Source organism: Vulpes lagopus, chromosome 7 (genome assembly GCF_018345385.1).
Source record: "Vulpes lagopus strain Blue_001 chromosome 7, ASM1834538v1, whole genome shotgun sequence".
Lineage (NCBI taxonomy): Eukaryota > Metazoa > Chordata > Mammalia > Carnivora > Canidae > Vulpes > Vulpes lagopus.
Genome location: NC_054830.1, coordinates 107,019,686 through 107,045,012, shown reverse-complemented (window position 1 = coordinate 107,045,012; position 25,327 = coordinate 107,019,686). Strand labels below are relative to the sequence as shown.

The 25,327-nt window shown below is 41.8% G+C and overlaps 1 protein-coding gene across 4 annotated transcripts in view; it reads right to left on the bottom strand.

Moving 5' to 3' along the window:
- Positions 1 to 25,327, bottom strand: part of KLHL3 (kelch like family member 3) — a 283,446-nt gene that overhangs the window by 100,170 nt on the left and 157,949 nt on the right. For 3 of the 4 annotated variants that reach the window (XM_041761278.1, XM_041761281.1, XM_041761279.1), the window contains one exon: positions 5,132 to 5,251. In XM_041761278.1, the coding sequence (XP_041617212.1) occupies positions 5,132 to 5,251 (120 nt within the window). Of the gene's footprint in view, positions 1 to 5,131; positions 5,252 to 21,626; positions 21,974 to 25,327 lie in introns of those variants that run through there. The other variant, XM_041761282.1, reaches the window with a different exon arrangement.

Here is a 25,327-nt window from a genome sequence, read left to right as displayed (position 1 = left end):
AAACAGTGCAAGAAATAACCCCAGTTCCCTAGAATATCATGTAACATTTCATTAGTATAGTCCCCGGATGGCAAGATGCTTTGCCAGGCCTTCATCCAAATAAAGTATACCTCCCTCTAGGTGACATTAAACTCACCCAGATTAATAAAGTGTCTTTTCAGGCTCCCTTTCTCTCTCTCATCCAACCATTCCACTCTACTTTTAAAAATAAGCCATACCTTTAATATCTTAGAAATTAAAATAATTTAAAGCCATAAAAAACTTTAGAATCTGATAAAATCTTTAAACACCACTAGAATGCAAGTTTCACTGAGAAAAAAATTTTGACTCCCTAACTTACTGTCATATTCTTGCAACTGAGCACAGCATTTAGCATTTCATCATCATCAATACTAATAGCTACACAGTTATAGAACATTCACTTCATGCCAGGGCTTCATGACAACATCTAAGGAATAGTATGGTTATTACTATGCTACATGCTATTGGAATCAGCAATTCTACTTCACAGGAATTAATTCTATAGAAAAAATTGTGAACGTGCACCTGTATTTAACAATAGTAATATATATCACTGTTCTAAGCACTTTACTTACTAATCCTCTTAACAAACCAGCAACCCTGGAACTATTATTAGCCTCATTTTATGGTTGACAAAAGTGAAGTCAGGGACATTAATTAACTTGTACAGGGTCACACACTACTGGGGGCCAAGATTTGAAACCAGGCTGCCTGCCTCCAGGGTCTATGCTTATGACCACTATGCTATATTGCTCCCAACATAACCATTGCAGATACTATTTACAGGAGGGACTGGAGGACCTCAACATCTAACAACAAGGAACTGTGGTTCAAAAATTAACCAAAAATATAGAAAATCATTCATCCACCTAAAATAATATTGCAAAACAGTGACATAGAAAAACTTGTTCAATATTGGGGTACCTTGCTGGCTCCATCAAGAGATCACACAACTCTTGATCACAAGGTCATGAGTTGGAACCCCACATGTGGCATAGAATTTACTTAAAATTAAAAAAAAAATTAAGGGAAAAAACTTGTCCAATATAATGTTAAGAGAAAAAAATCTGATGAGACATAGATTTTAAAGACAAATATTCTCCCAAGTGTTAACAACAGTAACCAGTGGGTATTCAGATTATAGATGACTTTTTGCTCATCTGTATTTTGTAAATGTTCTATAACGTACTTCTTTTCCAAAAAAGAAAAGAAAAGAAAAGAAAAGAAAAGAAAGAAAAGAAAGAAAAGAAAAACGGGAATTTTTTAAATTAAAAAAAATAAAAGGGAAATTTATGCCTAAACCTGCACAAAAGATTGGGAAAACATATACAGATTGTGCTCCATTTGAAAAAAAGAAAAAAGGAAGAACAAGACTGTAATTGTTAACTAGTTTTATGTGTCAAATTAACTGGGCTAAGGGATGCCTAATGCACTGGGAAAATATTAGAATTCTGTGGGATTCCGTGATTTTTTAAAATGCATTTTCATGTGTAAAATGGGATTTTCCTGTTCTAAGAGCGGTACGGTTTTAGATCTTACATTTAAGTCTCTAATCCACTTCAAGTTAACTTTTTTGGTGGGGTAAGATACAGGTCCAATTATATTATTTTCCATGTGCCTGTCCAGTTTTCCTAACACCATTTACTGAAGAGACTATCTTTGTCCATGAAGTGTTCTTAGCTTCTTTGTCAAATATTTGTTGACATACATGTGTGGGTTTATTTCCAGGCTCTCAATTCTGTTTCATGGTCTGTGTTTATACCATCCTGTTTTGACTGCTACACTTTGTGATATCATTTGAAATCAGAAAATGTGGTATCTCCAACTTTGCTCTGCTTCTGCAAGATTGCTTTGGCTATGCAGGGTTTTCTGTTCCATACAATTTTAGAATTTTTCCCCATTTCTGCAAAAAAAAAAAAAATGACATTGGAATTCTGATAGAGACTGCATTCAATCTATAGAGGAGTTTGGGTATTATGTACATTTTAACAATATCAATTCTAATTCATAAAACTGGGATATTGTCCATTTATTTCTGTATTCTTCAATCTCTTTCAACAATGCATAATAGTTTTCAGTGTACAGATCTCTCACCTCCTTGGTTAAATTCCTAAATATGTTATTGTTTTTTATGCTATTATAAATGGAATTGTTTTCTTTTTCAGATAGCTCATGGTTACTGAATAGAAATGCAAGTGATTTTTTTATATATCGATCTTGTATCCTGCTTACCAAATGTTTACCAGTTCTAAGAGTTTATTGGTGGCATCTTTAGGGTTTTCTATAAATAGGATTACATTATCTGCAAACAGCCTTCTTTCCGATATGAATATATTTTATTTCTTTTTCTTGATTAACTAGTCCTTTGTTCAATAGGAATGGTGAGAGTGAGCACCCTTGTCTTGTCCTGACCTCAGAAGAAAAACTTTCAATCTTTTACCACTGAGTATGATAGCAACTGTAGATTTTTCAAATGTGGCCTTTATTGTGTTAAGGTATGTTCCTTCTAGATTCAATTTGTTAGGAGTTTTCATCATAAAAGGGTATTGAATTTTGCCAAACACCTTCTGCATCTATTGAGAGGATCATGAGATTTTTATCCTTCATTCTATTAATGTGGTGTATCACATTTATTGACCTGCATATGTTGAACCATCTTTGTACACAGAGAGAGATCCTACTTGGCCATTGTATATGATCTTTTTAACATACTGTTGAATTCAGTTTCCTAGTATTTTGTTGAGAATTTTTACATCAATATCCATCAGGAACGCTGGCCTGTAGTTTTCTTGTCTTGTAGTGTCCTCATCTGACTTTGGTATCAGAGTAATGCTGGCCTTGTTAACACGAGTTTGAGAGTGTTCCCTCCTCTATAGTTTTTTGGAAGAATTAGGAAGGACTGGCATTAATTCTTTTTTGAATGTTTGATAGAATTCACCAGTGAAACCATCTGGCCACAGGCTTTTTCTTTATTGAGAGATTTTTGATTAGTGATTCAATCTCCTTAATCATTACTGATAGGTTCAGACTCCCTATTAATGACTCAGTCTTGGTAGGTTGTACATTTCAAGGATATTATCCATTTCTTCTAGGTTATCCAACTCATTGGCATACAATTGTTCATAGTGGCCTCTAAGGATCGTTTGTATTTCCACGGTATCAGTTGCAATGTCTCCACTTTCATTTATAATTTTGAGTCTTCTCTCCTTGGTCTAGCTAAAGTTACATTTATCTTTTCAAAACAACCAATTCTTGCTTTCGTTCTTTTTTTCTTCTATTGTCCTTCTAGTCTCATTTCATTCATCTCCGTTCTAATCTTTAATATTTCCTTCCTTCTGAGACACCTGGGTGGCTCAGTGGTTGAGCATCTGCCTTTGGCTCAGCATGTGATCCTGCAGTCCCGGTTTGGAGTCCCACATCAGGCTCCCTGCATGGAGCCTGCTTCTCCCTCTGCCTGTGTCTCTGCCTGTCTCTCTCTGTCCCTCATGAATAAATAAATAAAATATTTAATATTTCCTTCCTTCTGATAACTTTGGGCTTAGTTTGTTCTTCTTTTTCTAATTCCTTGAAATGTAAATATAGGTTGTTTATTCAGAGACCTAGAATCTTAAATCAGACAAAAGCCATACAGAAGGGAACTAAATGAGGAATGTCACTGGTATCTATAGAACACAACACAAGTTCTTCAGGGACAAGAGAATTGTACCCATAGGCATGAACATCAGCACTGCCCACTGCCTAAGATGACAGTGGGTAGAGCCTCCAGGAAATCTGGCAGGAGGCCTAATAAAAACTGAGCAGTAGTGCATAAGACAAATTTAATTTAACTTGGTTTTTAATGGCAAAGACTGGATCCCGCAAAAAGGGGAAGGGAGGAAACAAATACAGAACCACATAAATTTTTGTTTAAAAGTAGTTTAGCCCCACTACTCAACAAACACATCTTCAGTTCTATGTCCTTTTACTTATCCCATTTTTTTCTGCTTGAAAGACTTCCCCTTAATCCCACCACTTGTTATTTCCTTAACTCTTTCTTATCCTTCAAAATTTAGCTCAAGCACCATCCCCTTTAGAAAGTGTTCTCCAAAGTTGTGGTATGTTATACTTGCTTTCATAGTACCCCTTTGGAAATAAGTAACTATTGTATATCTATCACCTGACAGGCACCTGATGCATTTCTCTTTCATAACACCTATTCTATACTATAGGAAGATCATTTTCATTGAACTGTTAATACTTTTTTACTCATACCCATCCCAGAGCCTAGTCAGGGCCTCTAGGTGTCTTTGGTAAATGTCCTGAGGCTCCTATGAAGTACTGCGTACTATGGATCAAAATGATTCAGAAGCTGTCCGTCTTCAGGGAGCTCATAAATGGCAGAGAAAAGAGGAGATTAACAAGTATAGCTCACAATAGGGTGAAGTATGCTATAAATAATGCCGTGGGCAAAGGAAGATTTTGAGTTCCCTGGTAAGGAGGAGATTGGGCGTGCAGCCTTTGCACAAAAAACATGTTCAGTGTCCTGAATCTGCCTTGCAACAAGCTCACCAGAGGTACCTATTGGCCTTATAAGTAGCCTGCACACCCCTCACCATTAGCTTGCAGAGGATGAGTACATTTGCATTTCATTTCTTTCTTTACAGAGTTAAATTGCACTGAAAACACTAGGTAATCATCCATTTATTTAGCTGTTGTAAAAAGCTAAATTCAGATCAAGGAATGAGAGGAGGTGGCCAAAAGAAAACATGTATCACCCACAATCTTTAATCTGCAACTATGTATCAGTATTGTCATTATTCTACTATTGGTCTTCAAGCAGCTGGTTTGGTTGGAAACCAAATTTATGAACAAAACTGCTCTAACTTTTAAAAAAAATTATTCCCCTGTGATTAAAGAGTCAAATGAAAGGTGTTGAATCAATACAAAGGAAAGAGAAAGCTTTCTGAAAGCCATTCTGTCTTGATGGAGTTTAAAGGGAGAAGCCAAGTGACTGTGAGTAGGTGGGGGAAAGTGAGAATTCACTAAGCTGGTGGTGTTCTGCTCTCAGTGCCTGATGACGCTCACTCACCAAGTTCTTCCCAAAAGGGCACAAGCAAAATAGGAAAAGTACCTCCGCAGTTCATTCATAACCTTGAACGCCTTCCCCATGTGGGCAGAGTTGACAGTGATCGTCCTCTGGTTCTTTTCATCATCCCCGGCCTGAACCGGGGGCTGGGAGCTCAGCTTGATGCTGTGAACAGGAAGGGAGTGGGAGGGTAAAAAGAGGATCACATGTTGGTAAACCCATTTGCCCAGCTGCCACAACTCAGTGCAATTGCCCACCCACCAGAAGCATCTTTGTCAGCTTGTTTTCTTCACCACAGACCCAGCAGGGAAAGAAATGCATTGGGTCAGCCATTTCTGCAGGATCTTCCAATGCAAAGAACATTCCTCTGGTGGAAGCTGGTGGAAGCCAGGTCCTTAGTCAGACTTTATGAGAAGTCCTTATGCTCTGCCCACCTCTGAAGGGGTGGGGGCATGGGAGAAGATTAAGTACTTCACACTCACTTCACAGGGAAACTTATCCACTCAACATTCAATGGAGCCTACCATGTGCCAGGCACTGTATTTTGGGGAAACACAACAAACAAGGTAAGAGACAGCTGCTCTCACAAAGCTGAGATTTGAGCCCAGTGTAGGAGGAAGCCAAGCAAACACCTAAACATATCTTCATTATTAGGATTGGACAGGAGGCACAGAAGCGCAGAGGATGGGCAATGACTCCAGTGCTGGCAGGATAAGGGGAAACTTCCCAGAAGCTGAGGGAGAGCAGAAATCTCAAGGAGGAGTAAAAATAAGACAGGTTAAGAAGGAATATGGAGAACACCCTGGCAGGGCAAAGAGTAGATACACAGAAACCTAAAGGGAAAGAGTCAAAGGAGTTCAATAAAACTAGGAGAGCTTCAACACTAAAGGCTAGAAGACAGAGCAGTCCAGTAAGGGTCATAGTAACAAAGCCAAGGAATTTGGACTTCCAAGCAGCTTCTAGACAATGAAAAGCCATCAAAAGGAGAGAGAAGTGAGCACATTTGCGCTTGAGAAAGATCACACTGGCTGTGGTAGGGAGAACAACGGCACAGGAGTGAAAGCTTCTGGGAAAGCATAATCCCATCGAAAGACAAGGAACTGTCACTGTTATGAAAAGAAGGCCTGTCTCTATGGACTAAGTGAGCAGGTAGAGACTAGCAAGAGTCATTCATAACCTCAAAGTCCTTGGTACTGAAGACAAAACACTCAGATTCCTATGGATGCCAACTAGATGTCCAACTACTCCTGAGCAATGGGTTTCAGCTTTATGGGGGATGGAAAAAAATTAGCAAAGGAATGAACCACAAAAAGGACTTTTTCCCCCAAAATTGATTAAATTATTCAGCTCCAAGATCAAGTCCAGGACCTGTTCTAAGAGGAAAACTGAAACTTCTCCACTTGTGTAGACTTGGGGACTCACAATTCATTCAAATTCTAGTTTAAAGATAGTTTGCTTTACCTTTGCATGGTGTGCCTCCCTACATGCTACCACCTAGACCTGCAAACTGGTTTAAGAAAGGGGCTTCTGTGGTTAAGAGAATGTTCCAGAGACCTGATAATCTCTACAGATCTTACAATGAAATTTGTGACTATTAGAACATTCAAATACAACCAGCATGCAAGACCTGCAGTTCATCTGACCATGATAGACACCTCCTTTGGCTTCCTGTCCCACCTTCAGTTCAATATGCAAATACAAGCCATGGTCATCTGAACTGTGGGACTATCTGAATTCTGGGGGCAAGGAAGTTACCTGAGCACAGGAAGATAAATATCGAGAGATGCACAAAGGCATAGGATTAGAGTAATATGCTTAGGGAGGCAAAGAAAATCTCAAAAACAGGTGATCAAGGTGAAGGAACACCTAGCAAAGGTGAAAAATTTTATATGAGAAATCCCACAAGCATTATTTATTTTAAAATCAGTGTCTTTCAAAACAGATGAACACATGGGAAGGGGGAAGAGAAAAACAGGAGAGAGGCAAACAAGCCACAAGAGACTCTTAATGATAGAGAACAAACTAGGGGGAATGGGCTAGGTGGGGGATGGGCTGGATGAGGGATGGGTATTAGGAGGGCACTTGTCATGAATACTGGGTATTATATGTAACTGATGAATCATCGAATTCTACTCCTAAAACCAATATTGCACTGTATATTCACTACCTAAGATTAAAAAAAAAAAAGTGTCTTTCCCTACACCAAGGCCAGAAAGATAATTTCTATTTTCTACTAAAAGTTTATCATTTTTTAAACATTCATTTTACCTAATTTCTTTTTTTTCTAAGATTTTATTTATTTATTCATGAAAGAGGCAGAGAGAGAGAGGCAGAGACACAGGCAGAGGGAGAAGCAGGCTCCATGCAGAGAGCCTGACATGGGACTCAATCCCAGGTCTCCAGGATTACGCTCTAGGCCAAAAGCAGGTGCTAAAAGTTTATCATTTTTGTTTTTGGTTAATGGCCCATATCTGATGCTGATTTTTATGTCATGATGTGAAATACAGATCTAATGTTTTCCCATACGTTCCACTTACTGAACACTTGTTTTTCCCACTAACCTGTCATGCCACCATAGGTCATATGTCAAAGTTCCAAATATAGGGATCCATTTCCAGACTCTCTAAGCTATTCCACTGGTCAGTTTATCTGTCTCTATGCCAGTTCCACATTATTTCTGTCACTTCATTATGAGGCTTGATACCTGACAGAGCAAATCCTCAATCCTATTATTATGCTTCAAATGTGTCTTCACTATTCCAGTTTCTTTACTCTTTCATGCAAATTTTAGTATCAGTTTTTTAAGTTCTATGAAAGACTCATGGGATCTTGATGGAAACTGCATTGAATCTATAGATCTATTAGGACAGAACTCACATCTTTCTGATATTATGTATTCCAATCCATGAACATGGAATATCTCTCTCCATTTATTTAATCTTCTTTAATGTTAAAACTTTATATTTTTCTATATGATAACTTTATACATATTTGATTAAATTTGCTAAGTACTTTAGGACTGTTGTTGTTTTACAATAGCAATGGTATGTTTTTTGAATTGTATGAATGTCTCTGAATGAGACAGCTTTTTTATAAAATGCAACTGTGCAAATTACTATTGCAAATTACTATTTTGCCACTATTTGCCACCTTATCAAATGTTCCTATTTCTTTATTTGTCTGAAGAGTCAATAAGGTGTTCTATGTAAACAATCATATTAACCTGCACATACTGCCAGAGGGTTTTTTCCCTTCTTTCCAATTCTTAGGCCTCTAATTTTTTTTTGAAAGAAATTTTGCACTGCTAGGATGGCCTCACATGTTGAACAGAAAGTTGCTAATATTCTTGTTATCTTCCTGATTTTAAAGATGTTTCTAATGTTTCCACATTGCGCATGTTTGTTGTAGGATTTTTACAGATGACCTTAATCAAATAAAGAAAATTCCCTTGTATTTTATTGGGTTTTAATCATAAAATTATACTGAATTTATCAAACATTTTTGTGAATCTAATGAGCTGATCATATGGATTTTTCCCTTTAATCTTTTAATGTGGTAAATGATACTAATATATTTTCTAAAATGAAACCATACTTGCATTCCCGGGACAAATCTAGAAACTATAAAAAGACTGTACAAATATTCATTATTAAGTGCTGTCTTCAAATTGTAAAGAGACTTAAAAGCCAAGGGGGGAAAATATACTTTGGTATTGATCAGAAAAACCACTGAAGGCTTTTGACAGGGACCTAGTAAGATCAGAGCTCTTAAAAGGACAGACATTATTAGTTCTATTTCACATATATAGAATAGAAGTAGACCAAATAGGGCTATTTTGAAAGCACTGACAACAATCTTCCAGTACGACCAGTGAACGGGAAGGCTTGCTCCGCTTTGTGGTGTTGCTCTTTGTACTTTCTGGCCTGCCAAGATGGTCCAATAATGATGTAGCCCTAATACAATATTGTGTTTACCAAAAGGTCTCAAACACAGATTGCCTATTCAAAGGATAAAGTTCAACAAAAAGCAATTCATACCAAAGCCAGCCCAACTATTGGGCTGATTAGGGGAAGGACATTTGGTCTCCCCGCTATATCCAGAGCCTTTTCCACACTCGATCCAGGGGCAAGGCTGGACATCATAAAGATCCTAAGGTCTCTTCCTTCTCCTACTCTACACCTCTGTGATAACAAAGGAAGTCTGGAGTAGACTCTGGATTCCTGGGTTCTGGAAGGTACAGCTTCTTGGCAACTCAATGACCTTCCAGGGAGCAGGAAAGTGAGAAGAGAGAGGGGCTGACTGCTCAGAGAAGTTAAGAATCTTGGACAAGATCACTCAGATTGTAAGTTGCAGAGATGGGAACCGAGCTCAGGTGTCTGACTTGAATCAGCCCAAGCTATTCACCACAGTCTACACCGTCCAGCATGTCCATATATATGCGCACATGCATGCGCACACACACACGTGCCTCAGTCTAGGATCATGTGCTCAGGCCAAATTGCTAGATGCCACCATTCCCTCCCCTAAATTTTTCTCCCTCCATCCCTACCAGATCTTAGTTAGTCTCCACAGATAGCCCACTCCCACTCTCTGAAGGCCCCGGTGTGCTCAGTTCATGATCCTAGACACAGCAGATGCAGATTTCCCTCTCACCTATGAAACACAGATCACATAGAGGCATATTCCTACTCTCTTGTCTTTTAAAGGTCCATAAGGTCTTTCACTCTGGCCAGACCTAGCCAAAATTACACATACACATACACACAATACCCACATTTCTCTAGGCAGATTCAGCCACAAAACGTTTTCCACTAAAAAGCCTTTATTAGCAAATTCCCTTATTCTAAAGCACAAACTGGCTGATTTCTCCAGGAGTAAAGATTGGCTCCAACGTGGATCAGTTCCTAAGTTTCAGTCCCTACTAAAATCATACAAGGTCTTCAGAAATGTCTGTTTTCAGACTGCTTTTCTGCTTTTGAAAAATATGGAATAGAGCTGGAACCAACACTAGGGGATACAAAGATGTAACTGATCCTTGCCCCGGTCAGCAGGATGTCTGGCTTGAGAAAGATTATTATTTTGAAGCTGTAGCATATTATTCTTCATCAATACCAAGAAAGAATAAGGAAAAATGTCCGGTCACTATGCTAGATCTCATGTATACATAAAACATCTTTTGGAGATAGGACAGTGACTTAATTTCTTCGGAAGTCTTCTTAAAAACTTCTTTAAAAATTTACTATGACTTAAATACAGTCTTACCTACAGATTGGAGAAGAGTTGATCTTTAATTCACTTCAACCACCCTCCTCCATGAATCCTCCAAATATTTGTGTATGTAATGCATAAATGTGGTGTGATCCTCTTAATTTCGTACATATGTATATAGATCTACTCATTAAGAACACTTAAAGGAAAAAAAAAAAACACCATACTAGGCTTCAAGAACTCCCACCCAGTCCAACTGAAGTGAGTCAGCCTTCGATGTTTCACCATCTGGCAAGAAGCATACAGACCACCCAATTCTCTCCATAGTTAATATTAATTTATATATGCCCCTCCCACCAGATCTGAACCTCTGACTGTTTAACAAAGGAGCATTCATCTATGCTGAGACGTCCAGAGATTCAGTGACTTTCAAGCTGAGCCGTATCTAAGATTCAAATGTGTCAGCAACAACAGATGTGGTGAGAAAGCATGGGCCAGGCAGTATCCTTGTTCTGTCTTATAGAAGTATACAGAAATGGCCATCAAAGCCATTTACCATTTAAGCTGCAGCAGAATTAGACTAGTCAACTTTGTCAGATCACCACAAATCTGGCTTATTAGTTTAATTAATTTTACACACTGTCATGTTATTAAACATATTTACATGAACCACCAATGGTGCCATAGTGAACACAGGAAGTGAGTAATTCCTCTAGCCCAGCAGGTAAAAATGCCAACAACCCCTTCAATATCCCACAGAAACAAAGTATTACAAGTTGGCCCAGACCTAATTCACATTCTCACTGATGTCATCCAATAAGTCATATATATGAGATAGCCAAGACTCATAGTTTTAAGAAGGATGAACACAGGGGCACCTGGGTGGCTCAGTCAGTTAAACATTCAACTCTTGATTTCAGCTCAGGTCATGATTTCAGGATCATGGGATCGAGCCTCACATCAGGTTCTGTGCTCAGCAGGAGTCTGCCTGAGATTCTCTTTCTCCTTCTTGCCCCCTCCTCACTTGCTCTCTCTCTCTCTCTCTCACACACACACACACACACACTCTCTCTCTTTCTCTCATAAATAAATAAATAAATAAATAAATAAATAAATAAATAAATGATAAATAAATAAATAAATCTATCTTTATTTTTTTTTAATTTTTTTAATTATTTATTTATGATAGTCATATATATAGAGAGAGGCAGAGACAAGGCAGAGATAAAGGCAGAGGGAGAAGCAGGCTCCATGCACCGGGAGCCCGACATGGGATTCGATCCCGGGTCTCCAGGATCGCGCCCTGGGCCAAAGGCAGGCGCCAAACTGCTGCGCCACCCAGGGATCCCAATAAATAAATCTTTAAAAAAATGTTTTAAAAAGAAGGATGAACACAGCTGGCCCTTCCTTCCTAGGCTATCCAATTCTCTTTTCCCTTGGTCAAGCCTATGACAGTGCCTCTCCCCTCTGTCCTACTACAGTGGCTGTCTCCCATTTTAGATGCCCTCCCTGCAAGTGCTTTGTGCACAAAATCAATCACTAAAAAGTCATTCAGATCACATCTTTCAGATTCTCACTGCCCACAGGTCTCTTCAGGGGCCCATGAAGAATGTAAGCTAGAGGCTCACTCAGAGCCTGCTGCTTCCTTCTTTTCAAAGGACTACATAGCTAAAACACTGAAACAGCAGCAGCCTACAGGATAAAGGTCATGATATCTTGCTTAGTATCAAGGTCTTCAAGGTCTTCCTTGACCTGGACTATACCTAAATCCTAGCCCTATCTTCTACTCAAATATTTACTGAGTACCCATTTTCTACTGACCAGATGAATCATCCACTATAGACAGACTCCTTCTCCCTTTTCTTCTATGATAGTCTAAATGCCTGCTCTTCCAGAACCAGCTAAGCTTTGTCTCTTCTGTGAAGTCCTCTGAATACTTTGGTCCTAAGTGATCTCTGTCTTCCCTAAATGCCTCAAGTATTTCTGTCCTATAACTAATCCTGCATACAGAATACTGTCCTGTATTTATGTTTTCATGGCACCTATCTAAAAACCCACTCCTCTTATACTAGATTCGACATAACCGGTGGACAAAGACCACGAATCCAAGGACTCTACATGGCTTAGCCTGCCCCACATGGCACCATGCCCATAACAGGCCCTCATAACATATTTGCCATCAGTGAACTCTGACCTGAAAACCCTTTGCTTGTCCTTACAAGTGATAAATAGTAGAGCAGAGTGGAACAGTGGAATAGTCTGCCCATCCAATGGCTCCAAGGCTAATGATTTTAAAAAGCAAAAGTGGGGTCAGTTTTCAGAGCTAAACTATAAATCAATACACATAAAATATTAAATACAGAAGTTATTTTTTTTTAATACAGAAGTTATAAATAAAAATATCGGGACACCTGGGTGGCTCAGCGGTTGAGCATCTGCCTCCAGCTCAGGGCGTGATCCCGAGATCCTGGATCAAGTCCCACGTCAGGCTCCCTGTGAGAAGCCCGCTTCTCCGCCTCTCTCTCAATCTCTCTGTGTTTCTCATGAATAAATAAATGATTCTTTTTTTAAAAAATCTAAGTTCTAAATAATAGGCCTTCTCAGCATACTACCTCTCACCATCTTTTCTCCTGCCCTCCCTTGTTCTCTACAACCCAGATCCACATACCCAAAGTCTGTCTTGACTCCCTCATATTTTGCACAGTAACTTATACTAAAACTATCTAAAACTGAGGCTCTCCACCCTCCCTACTATTCCTCAAGCCTCTTCTTCTTTCTGTACTATCTCAGAGGCAAAACCAACCACCCACTCACCTATCCAAGAGGCAGAAACTCAGATGTCATCCTTAATATCCTTTTTCCCCCTCCCTCAAACCCCTCACATATAGCACCAAGCACTCCTTTAATCCATCTCACAGTCACTGCGACCACAACATCAGCCCAGGCCATCATGATCCCTTGCCTGCCTTACTAAGATAACACCCTCCCTAACTCCAGAGAGGCCTTTACAGAATGTCAGTGTGAGCAAGGGATGTTCTATGTGAAACCCCTTACTGGGTTTCTCACTGCATTCAGAATAAATCTCAGGGACCTAGCCTGGCCCTTCAGAATTCTATCATTGTCCTGAAGACTTCTTGCTACTGTAGCACTAAAATACTTGCACCTAAAAAAAAAATAAATAAAAAATAAAAAAAATAAAAAAATAAAAAAATAAAAAAAAAAATAAAAAATAAAAAATAAAAAAAAATAAAATACTTGCACCTGCCTAAATATACCAGGCTCCTTTGCCCTACCCTATTCATTCTTATCATTCTTACTAGCCCTTCAAGTCTCTTGCTGGAAGTCTTCCCTATCATCCTCCACTACCCACTAGATTAATTTCCCTTCTGTTCTTTGCTTTCCTCCATATAATATTGTAATTACCTCTTTTCTGCCTCCCCCACACGGTGCATGTTTAACAGTTGGTTTCAAGGAAGAGAGCCCTGATTTGTAACATTTGCCAATTTCCATGGTGTAAATACTCCCACTGTGGCAGATTTTGAGCTACAAACATGATGTTACTGAACATGTTGAGCTGGAAAAAGATGTATAACAGCACACCATTATACTACTATCAGTATTTCCACTATACAGACACAAGAGACATAATCTAAAAGGCATAGACCACAGTAAAATAACTAGAAGTGATGAGTTTGAGGTATTCATTATACTTGTTTATAACTTATGATTAAGTTATGTAATTTATTTTTAATAAAGGTTAGGCTTCATAGAATGACTCACAAAACTCGTGACAATTTAACAAGCAGCTCTTGCAAATGGATGAGTGCTGGTCCTAGTACACCAGTGCCAACTCTAGACTTTGAGCTCCAAGAGAACAAGGATGGTGTCTTATTTCCCTCTGTATTCTGAGCTCTAGCACATGGCGGTGCTCAATAAATAATCACTGAGTAAATAACTAGATAGGTAAGTAAGTAAGGTATAACTACCAACTATTCCATCTTTCCTCATTTCTTCTCATCAAAATAATTATGGCTTTGTCCTTCTCAACTTCCCCTCTTTGGACCCCCATAATAGAGAGGGGAGGTTCTTTCTTAGCTAGTCTAATCCCCTGTACTGATAATAGGAAATAAAGAGGACATAGAGAGAGAGAAAGGCATCATCAACTAGAGAGGAGGGAGGAAAGCATGAAGGGTAGTTACTTACTCTGTCAATTCTCAGGCTCTTCCCATTGCTCAGGAAAATTCATGCAAGGAATAGAAAAGACAAGACACTTCTATAGAAAGCCTGTCAGCAAGGCTGAGATGGAAAAGGCTCTGAGCTGGCTGACTGTGCAGGGAGTTTGGGGGATCTGCCAAATGAGGAGCTCCAGAGGACCTAGGGTAGGAGGGAACATGGACGACAAGAAAGTGGAGACCCAGAAATGCTGCTGACTGTTAGGCACTGCATCTCCTCTGAAAGTCTTCAAGAAATGCAAATCAAGGTCAGAGAGCATGGGTTGATGCTGAGCCACACATAAAGAGCCCAAGCACATTATGTGCAAGCCACAGATGAGAGAGAATAAAGAGACAATGTCACCTAAAGAAGGCAGAACAGCTCTGAGTCAGAGTTAAGATTATGTCAAACACCCTAAAATCCCCCAACAAAAAAAAGCGCTGTTTAGAACAGAAACTGAAAAACAAGAACCAGAGAAAGCCCCTTGTCCAGCTCATTGCACACTATCTAGGAAAGAAATGATTTAAGCATCATGGTCTGACCTGGTTCAGCTTCAGGTGGGATCCTTGTTGGACAGCTCAAAGCCTGTAAATATTTGAATGTCATACATCAGTCCCTAGCTCACTATGCAGCCTTTGATCAATCTGGTCCAGGAAGGAAGCAAAAAAAAAAAAAAAATGGGTAGCAGGCCCTCAGGAGCATCTTGACAGTAGTAGTCTTCACTGCAAATTAATAAGGCGCCATTCTGACTGTTGTACTTTTGGTTCTCATGAAGAGTTCATCAGCATGACTCTGCTTCTCCAAGTCTGGGCAGCAGTAGGACAATGACAAAACAGGGTTTCCATACCTACAGGACTCTGGACCAACTATGGATCTAGTATGTATCCCAATCCTAAATTTCAAGGCCAAAATGACCAAATTTAAATCTCTACCCCTGGGTTAATAAAGGGCCTGTCCCTTGGAGATATCCAGGCAGCAGGATTCAGGACTGGAGCCATCAAGAAACACCACCTCCACCACCTACACACAGGCCACTACAAGGCCCCCTAATTCTTCATACTCTTTCAGTAGTGCTGCCAATATTCACAGCATTAGGCTAAGCCCCTGTGACAGCCCACACAGGCACACACAAGATGTGCATCAGTAAGCTATAGCTTCTGGCTAACAGTTATCAACAGCATTTACCAAAAGCTAATAATATGTTAAAGCACTTTGCCTTCACGATCTCACTGCATCTTCAGAATAGCCCTATTTATTTCCTGAAGCACTGAGATGAAACTTGCCTGGAAGTCTCGTATAACTACTAGGTAGAGAACTGACATTCAAACTCAGGTCTACCTGATGCCAGGGCCTAGGCCTTACTAGCAATAGTCAGTGACTTGGGACAATGTGCACAGCCTGTCTGGCCAAGGAAGCTCAATGCATAATGTCCCACTCTCGGAAGTTCTTTACTGTACAGCCCAGTCAGGCCAAACAGAAAGAACTGAACCCTACAGGACCCATGGCATAGCACTACTCCACTCCACTGACTGCAGGGAAACTGCAGTATGTATTATTAGAGTTGATACTATTAATTATACTGAACTAAGCCGTGTCCACATCCATCTATCATGATTTGTCAAAGCTGGAGGGCAGCTGCTGCCATTCCTACTATGTGCTCCTTGCTGAACAAACTCCAGGACAGGTATGTTGCTAATCACATTCCTATAGGAGCCCAATTCCTAGGCAATTTCCTTCAAAACCCAGGGCTGGGGTGGCAGTGGCTGGGTGGGGGTAAGGTGGGACTGGGGGTGGGGTCTCTTAAACGGGCTGTGTAAAAATGTAAAACCCAAGAGAAACACTTGCATGCAGAAAGACAGAATGAGAAAAGGAGAGAGGAAGACTAAAAGAGAAAAACATCCCTTGTCACGTGGCATTTTAGGAGCCAAGCTTCTATTTGGGTTGAATAGGACAGCTGAACTCTTCTGTGTGTGTGGTTTTGATAGAGGCTGTGATGGACTTTTATCAGTTAAAAAGAAAAGTCCAGGAGAGTTGTATTGAGAGACTTGAACATCCTCATAAATGATAAAAAGTTACAGATTTCTAGCTTAAGAACTGAACTAATTGAACAGGAAAATGTCCAAGAATAAAGCATGTTCAAGGTATTTTTTATTATAGTTTATTAATGCTCTTTTTCAGTCTAACCTAGTTTTAGGGTTCACCCAGCAACTGAAAAGAATTAGGTCACTTCTACAATGGCAAATTTCATCAAATAAAGCCCTAGCTTTAGAACACTTACTCCAAAATGTTCTTGCCTGCCTCTAGCTGAACCATCTAAAACCTAGCAAGCAAAATCCTCAACACCCAAATCTGGGTATTGGGAAATCAAGAGGCTTCACTGACTTTGCATTTGGCAGTTAAAAACCTTACTTCAGGGATCCCCGGGTGGTGCAGTGGTTTAGCGCCTCCTTTGCCCCAGGGCGCGATCCTGGAGACCCAGGATCGATCCCACGTCGGGCTCCCGGTGCATGGAGCCTGCTTCTCCCTCTGCCTATGTCTCTGCCTCTCTCTCTCTCTCTGTGTGTGACTATCATAAATAAATAAAAATTTGAAAAAAAGAAGGTTGAAATTTAAAAAATAAATAAATAAATAAAAATAAATAAATAAATAAAAACCTTACTTCACCAACAAATATTTACAAAATGGAAAATTTGGCTTCAGTTATCATAGTTGAAATGCACATCTGCTTCAGGCAGCAATGATGCCCAAAAATATCTACAAAAGTTTCTATCTATGACTACTAGGGGTGGGAGAGGACTCAAGGATATGCCATGGGAAGAGAGAAAAGGCAAGGATGCTCAATACCTGCTCTTCCCTGGGTCTTGTTGACATTTTATCTGGTAATGCAAAACTCAGCATTTTGAGAATATCAGCTAAGTCATGTCTTCTCAAGAAATATGATCTTTCTGCTCATGGGTCAAGGATGAAAAAAGTTCTTCTGGCTCTGAAATTCCCTGAGGTCCAGAACAAACTCTCCTTAGTAAAGATGAGTCACTCTCCTGAGAATTGCTCCCACCACTTCATGCCACAGTGCTGGATGCATGGTACCTCTCTCAAGCGGATGCATCCCATTGCTTCCAAAGAAGAAAACCATAATTTTAAGAAAAATGACCAACTAACTTCCCCTTTTTAATGATGCTTCTTCCCAAAGTTGTTGTTCTCTGCAAATTTTGCAGATATAGACACTGTGCCTGGAAAAAAATTTTTTGAGATTTTAAGTAATCTCTACACCAAACATGGGGCTCAAACTCATAACCCCAAGATCAAGAGTTGCATGCTCTATCAACTGAGCCAGCCAGGTGCTCCTGGAAAAAAAAAAAATGTTTTAATTTTGGCAATATACAAACATGACATTTTCCATTTTAACCACTTTTAAGTGTATAGTTCAGCGGCATTAAGTAGATTCATGTTGTGCAACTATCACCACCACCCATCTCTGGAGTATAAATAAGGTGCTCAGCCCACAAAGCTGAGTTCCAGAACTGAAATAAAATCCAAATGGTGAGAGTAACTGCCATTTTCAATGTCTATCTGCTCTACAAACACACAGGCCCATATACACAATTTGTCAGTATAATAGCTGAGACCCAGAAACTCTGCTCCTGCACAAACCAGAAGGAAGAATCATCTTCCTCTAACTGACGAAGAAACACTGATTCTTCACAAAGGGAGATGGGGAATCTTAGCATCAGCAAGTTCTTTAGAGAGCTGGACAGCTTCGGGGATACAGCAAAGGCAAGTGCAAATTCATAGGTTCTTCCTGAGATTTTGGCTGGACAAGTGTATCCATTTCATGATTCCAAACCATTAAGACATCCAGATGCCTCAGGATATCTATGAAAAGGAGGATTAAGGTAGGTGTTGGGGAAACCTAGCAGAAGGAATGCCAAGTCCCATTCTGTATCTCACTATGAGGAAATGCATGGTTTGGATAGAAGCAAGAAAATGGACCTGATAAGCATTCCCTAATTTTCTCATGGAAAAATCCCACATAGTCTGCTTCAGATGATAAATACAGAAAGTCCTTAAAATAAGCTTCAGGTAGAACCCCAGCATGAGTCGCGCAGTATAAGAGGGCAATAGATGAACACCAAAGATAACAAGTACCATTTACCTAATACTGAGTCTGTACCACAAAAAGATCCTTTACTAGATCCTTCTTCTTATGTATTAGGATCTTGACAACAACTCATTTGATCTTGACAACAACTCTGTGTAGTATAGATCCTGTTATTATTCCCTTTAAACTAAAAAGAAAAATTATGTATGAAAAACTGTGACACACTCAAGGTCACACAGTTTATGAAGAAGATTCACTGTAAGGTCTGTGTTACTCTAAATCCCATGCTTTCGATTAACAGCCCTTTAAGGGAGAAGTTATTTTCATACCTTCATGGCAAAGAAAGAAAACTGTTCATTAAAAATCTCTTGGCTGTTTTTAACCATTAAAAACAGCCCCAATTAAACTTCAGCAGGTTAAATGTGGAACAAGCACAGATTCAGGATTCCTCCAGCCGCTGGAGGTTTTAACATGTGATCCTAGGCCAGTCACTCGGCTTCTCTAGCCCTGGGTTTCCCAGGGAACTTATAAAACAAGGCCGCTTCCTCTGTTCTCTGCCTACAAAGCATTCCACCGGGTCAACGACCCGTGCTGAGATAATAAGGCTGATAGCCAAAGATGAACCTATTGGCCAAAGGTTTCAATCTCTTCTCTCACCAACTTTCATCTTCATTATCAGAGCTTTCCACAAAAGTTATCAACTAATCGTCAAATAATTATGCAGCACCTACTATGCACGCAGCCACACAGCAAAGCGTGAGGAGCATTCAGAGGCATAGGCACCGTCTTTTGCCTTGAGGACCTATCTCTGAGTCTAGGGACTTGTAAGATATATGAAACTAAAGCAGAAGAACATCTGGTGAGGACGCTTATTATTCAGTATCTCCTAACCCTAACTACAGATACAAACTGGAGAGACTAGAATTCAGAAGAACATCACTTTGAACTAGAAAAGCTGAAGTTTTCAACACAGAGTAGGGTTTTAAAACAGCCTTATTAGATGTATAAGTTTTGGAAAAGAAGAAGGGAAAGGCATTCCAGGTAAAAGGAACTCCAGGAGCAAAGGATCTGGAACTGGATAGAGTTGTACACAGGATGTGTGGTCATAGAAGAGACCAAAACATCGCTCGGGGTGGGGATTTTGGGTGAGCAAAGGGAACGCAGACTGGGCCAGATTTCTGAAGACCTGAATGCCTGACATGGTAAGCTGGACTTGAAGTGGGAACAAAAGGTAATGGGTGATGTGGTAAACACTGCTCAATTTGGATTTCTTGCCTACTCTGACTCCAGTAGGGGAAAAACAAAATCCAGGGGTCATAAAGCCCAGGACACGAGCCATCCCAGCAGGGAGGCCCCAGAGTGTCAAAGAACAAGATATCTCCTAGAGGGCAAAAGCTCATTACATTTCTGAAAATAGAACAGGAACACAGTAGATGCCCCAAAATGCTCAGGAGGCAGTACTTTGATCCACTGCCCATCTCACAAGGACCTTTCAGCCCCGATAGGCCACCAGTCAAGCAAATCGGGCCTGATCTCTAAACCGCCATTCACATCACCCCTGCCCTTCTGCTAGCTATCAGACTGATGGAAGGTGAGGACACTACCCATCTCTGCTACCAGCCAAGGAAATAGGCCTCCAGATGCTCTGCTGCCCAGCACGCCACATGGAGTCCAACCTCTAAGCTCCTGTTGCAAAAAGCACTGAGAGAGAAGTACATCAGCAGCATGCTCAGACTAAAAGTCCCAGACTCTTCCTGTGGGAATCACACCAAGAAACGCAGTCTCTGGGGCCTCATCAGACAGGAAGCCGTCCAACAACCATGCCAACCGTAACAGGGTCAAGAGATGGTTAATGGCATCACCCAGCCCTGTGGGATGCAGGAGTCAGGGCTGTATGTGCGGAGGAAAGTGTTTATTGAGGTAATCTCCAGTGCTGAGCTAGCTGAACCTGTTATCATTTCACCAGCCTGTTATCATCTGCATCAAACTAGTAACTCAAAGCAGCAGCCCTCCTGTTTGTGGTGCCACACCTGACCCCTCCATGACTGAGGCCCCCAGGGCCTTCGCCTCCCCTCAAGGAAAATGGCAAGCCTTGTTCTCTATCACTGCAGACCTACAGAATGAAGAGGCTGACACAACAGGAGGAGACGACGTTTTAGCACAGAGGAATGACCCGCCCCCACACTGCACAGAGCACCTCCCAAATAAAAGAATCAGACCCTTAGATAATAGTTTAAAATGCCTATGCACGTGCCTGCTGGAAAATAAACTCTTGCTAGTTAGATCCAGCTCAACAAAGTACTTGAATTCCCTTCTGTTCATTCCTATTTCACGGGAATCCCTGATGGAAGGAGCAGGAGTTCCTCTAAAGCACATACATTCCAGTATCATCCATAAACTTTTCAATGAAAATAAAAGTCAGTTCAGAGCAAGTGTCACCTGAATGGGTTTCTCCCCTTCTTATTTGAACTGTGTACAGGGGCGCACGGGCGTGCACACACACACACACACACAGACACACACATCCTTTTAGGATAGACATGAGCATGGTATGCTTCAGATTTGAGCACATTGGTGTGAACATGTAAGCACTCCATGCCAGGCCAGCCCTGATGTGACATCAGAGACCCCACCACCACCAAAGAAAAACCACCCCCCAGAAAGTAGCCAAGAAAGGGAAACGCCTCCTTGAGACGGCCTGGGAAGGCAATCCCGACTCATCCCCTGCTAAAGCTGCACCCGAGCACCAGCCAGGAAGTCCCCTGTTGCGGGGGCACCGCTGCCCAGTAAGCCCAGTCCTGCCTCAGGTCTCTGCGAAGAGGCTTCCCTGCCCTGCCCCGGCCGCCCCCTGGGACCCATCAGTGGCCAGGTCTCCCACCCTGCCTGGCCAGTACACACACAGAAGCTAGGAGCTGCACCACTGGCTCCCGCTCGAGCTCGCTTGCGCTTGCTCTCTCTCTCTCTCTCTCTCTCTCTCTCTCTCTCCCTCACACACACACACACACTTCATAACATACATACCTCTCACCCTCCATGAGGCGAGGCCCAGCCGGGTGCGCCCTCTGCGCTGGGGGCCAGCCGCGGGAGATGCGCTCAGCAACAGTGATTCAGCATGGCTGGCTGCGAACGCAGCCTCCTCCCTCTCGGTCCTCCCGCCTCTGACTGACTCCCAGCAGCTTCCACCGCAGCAGCAGCAGCAGCAGCAGCAGCAGCAGCAGCAGCAGCAAACGTCTTACCCAGAGCTCCCTGCAGCCCTTTCAGCTGCTAGAGCAGCAGCCCACTGGCTCCCCTCCCCCGCCGGCCGGCTGCTCCCGTCTCCTAGGAACAGCGCAGCCCCAGCCACCCCAGGGCGCGGCCACCTTGCCAGCCGCCTCCAGCTGCCCAGGCATCCCCGCCTCAGGCCACTCGCCCACCGCGGGCAGGGGGGGGGCCTCCTGTGCCCACCCTGCAGAGGCTCAGGCTGTCCCTCCCCCTCCGGAGCCCAAGAAACCCCAGCCCGGCCCCCGCCCCCGCCCCCCAGGCTGCGAGGCCCTGGGCCGGCCACGTTGCTGGAGTGAGGAGGCCTCTCTGCGGCTTGCCGGGGAGTCTATCCACCTGGGGAAATTGGCTTGTAGGTCACAGCTCCTGTTCCAATTCCCCCTCACAAAACCTACAGTAGCTCTGAGAGTCTGACAGATGGAGACAAGTTAGGGGGAAGGAGCCTGATAGAGCTGAGAATGCAGAGAGAAATTTTATGAAGAGACAGGGGTGAAACTGAAACAAACCCTACTGTGCCTCAAGGAGCCCAAGACCATTGCAGCACAGGGAACACTGCGCACACTAGACTAACCTATGCCATACTGAAAGAACACAAATTTCATAGCACGGCCTTAAAATATCTTCCTAAAGCACTGAAATGTAACTGAAGCTGTGCCTGCAACTAGTAAGTCTCCCACTGGACCCCCATCTTCATCCTGTCATCTCCAGCTGCTGAACCTCAGCTTAGACTGACTTAACTCTATGACACCATCTTGGGAAGGCCAAAGGCCAGTCTGTGTCTCCTGGTCACAGCCAAGAGGCTTAGAGGAAATTTAGGCAATCAGCCACTGGTGACTGGTTAGCCACAGAAATGGGTTTAGAAGCTTCCTTAATGCCTCAAAAATCATACATAAGCACCCCGATTCTCAAACCATCCATGTCACACCTGGCTTTTCAGTACCTATCCCACCAATGGCCAGTTGAGCGAATTTCAGCAAGTCTTCTCCCCACTCTGAACCTCAGCCCCTCATCCACACCACAGGATCAATCCAGAGTCCCTTTCAGCTCTAAAATCACATGATTCAAAAAAAAAAAAAATCACATGATACTAAAAATGTCTTAAAATGCTCCATTTTTCTTGTTTGTCTTTAAGAACACTTAACAGGATGTTTTTACTGGACTCTAATATTTCATAGGGGGCTTCAGGTAGGATGACATAATATATGTGAAGGTAGAAGAGAGATGATCACTGAATCTAAGATTGTGATAATTTTGACCTGCTGAATTTCTTCACTGCTACAAAGCCTTGAAACAGCAAAACAGGGGGTCGGGCTGGGAGGACAATGAGGCAACAGAAACTGGGAGTCACTTAAACTTTATACAGTCTCCTGAACTCAAACCAGTAGAGTATTATACTCGAAGATTCTCTCGTAGATGAGGGCACTACCCAAACTCTCTCAAATGAGACAAGGCCTGGGTTATTTACATCCTACAGCCCTTGATCACTACTTCTTCCTTTCACAATACCCCTCGTATCTTTCTCCTTCTGTCCCTTCCTCCTCTAATCTGCCTTGTGGCTCTGCGCCAGATATTTCCTCTTGAGGTGAATCACAGGGACCAGGAGAAGCTGAACACCACAAATAAGGAAACTGAATCCCAGAGTCCATGCCAGAGTGCAGCCATCCACCAGGAAGACAACTGGATGATTCATAAAAGGAACAGAAGAGTAAGATTAAGTCCCTCTTTTACGACTTTATACCCTCATTCACCAATTCACCAGACAGGAAAGGAGGGAAATGTCACATCTAACAAACCGGAGAGAAACAAAAAAGAAGGTCAGAAAAGGAAATACTTCAGGCTGAGAAGATACAGATTTTGACAGCCAGTATGAAAATTTTACAGTATTTCCTTCATAACCTACTTTTGCTGCACTAACCAATGTCCCCATGATGTCTGCATTGAAACCACACTACTACCACCTACACAATTAATCATTCACTTCATCCACAGAGGCACAGAGAACAGAGAACACCAAGAGAAGGCCACTTAGCAAAACCAGGGGGCAGAGCTGAGTCAAGAATCAAAGTCTCCAGATCCCTCACACAAAGTTCCTACCCTAATCTTCTCTAATTTCAGAGCTACATTTTACATTTTCTACTTTATTATCCAAATGTTCTCTGGGCCACAACCTGAACCTACTCACTTTTGGCTCATTTTCTCGACTAAACTTCAGATTAAGAAGTTTCAGATTCTCATGGTAGAGGAAAATCAATGGAACTGGAGTGGTGTCCGCTTGGAGGAAGAGGCCCCATCCTTGGACTGCCCAGCAGTCGTGTCTCACCCACTTCCAGCTCTCCGTCCCGTACCCAAGGCTTCTCCCACAGCTCACCAGTAGTACTTAGTGGCCCCAACTCTCCATCCCAAAGCCGTCTACTGGCCATCCACACCCAGTTTGCGCAGAATTCTTTAGCTTTATGTGGCTCAGAAAGAAACCATGTTAGGAAAAGAAACTGGTTTGTTTTTGCTTTGTTTTTAACTGGGTTTCATCTAGAAAGTTCTTTTCTCCACACCTCATCTCTCTGCAAGGTGCCAGTACAGCACAGCTTATCTAGAGACAGTAAAGCCAACCATTCTTTTAAGTATTTTTTTCTTTTGTCACTTTCATCCTCCTCCTTCAGGCATTCAGTTTCTCACATTTGCAGGCACAGTGCAGTGGTCCAACACCTCCCCGTGCATCAGAACCATCTGCCTAGATGGTTAAAACTGTACACATTGGGGGTCAAGAGGCACAACGAAGGTTTTTAGAGTTATGGAAATGTTCTACATCTTGAGTGCAGTGACCCTTAGACAACTGTATACAACTACTATATTTCATCAAACCAGACACTTAAAATGGGTGAGTTTTAGCTTATGTCAATTATACCTCAATAACCCTGGGAAAACAAAAACACTATAGGGCCAGGCTCTATCTCACACCTATAGAATTGGGGGCCAAGAAGCAGGAATTTCAATGAACTTCACAGATGACTCTAATGCACTTAGAATAACAAAAAGAGCTGAAACCATCAGTACAAGAAAGACCAGGATCCAAATGTACTTACCAGAAACATGACCCTTGGCAAGTTACTTTATAAGTCTCAATTTCCTCATGTGCGAAAAGAAGACAATAATAGTACCAACCCCCAAGGGTTCTGAGGTGTCACTAAGAAAGTATATAGAGCGCTCAGCAGACCACCCTGCCTGTTATGAGCACAGAGGAACCATTAGCAGCGGTTCTTTTCCACGGCCTATGCTGATATTACCAAACTACAGCTCCGTGAGTCTTTGGCTCTGAGGTCAAGCAGGAAGTCCACCAAGGTACCTTGTGCCAGAAATACAGACCCAGGCCTCTCCTGTAGCCATTTCCACATCTCCAATGATCCTTACTGCCAACAGGCCACTAAGAACTAAGCAATACCAGAGCTAAAATTAAGGCCCACCCACAC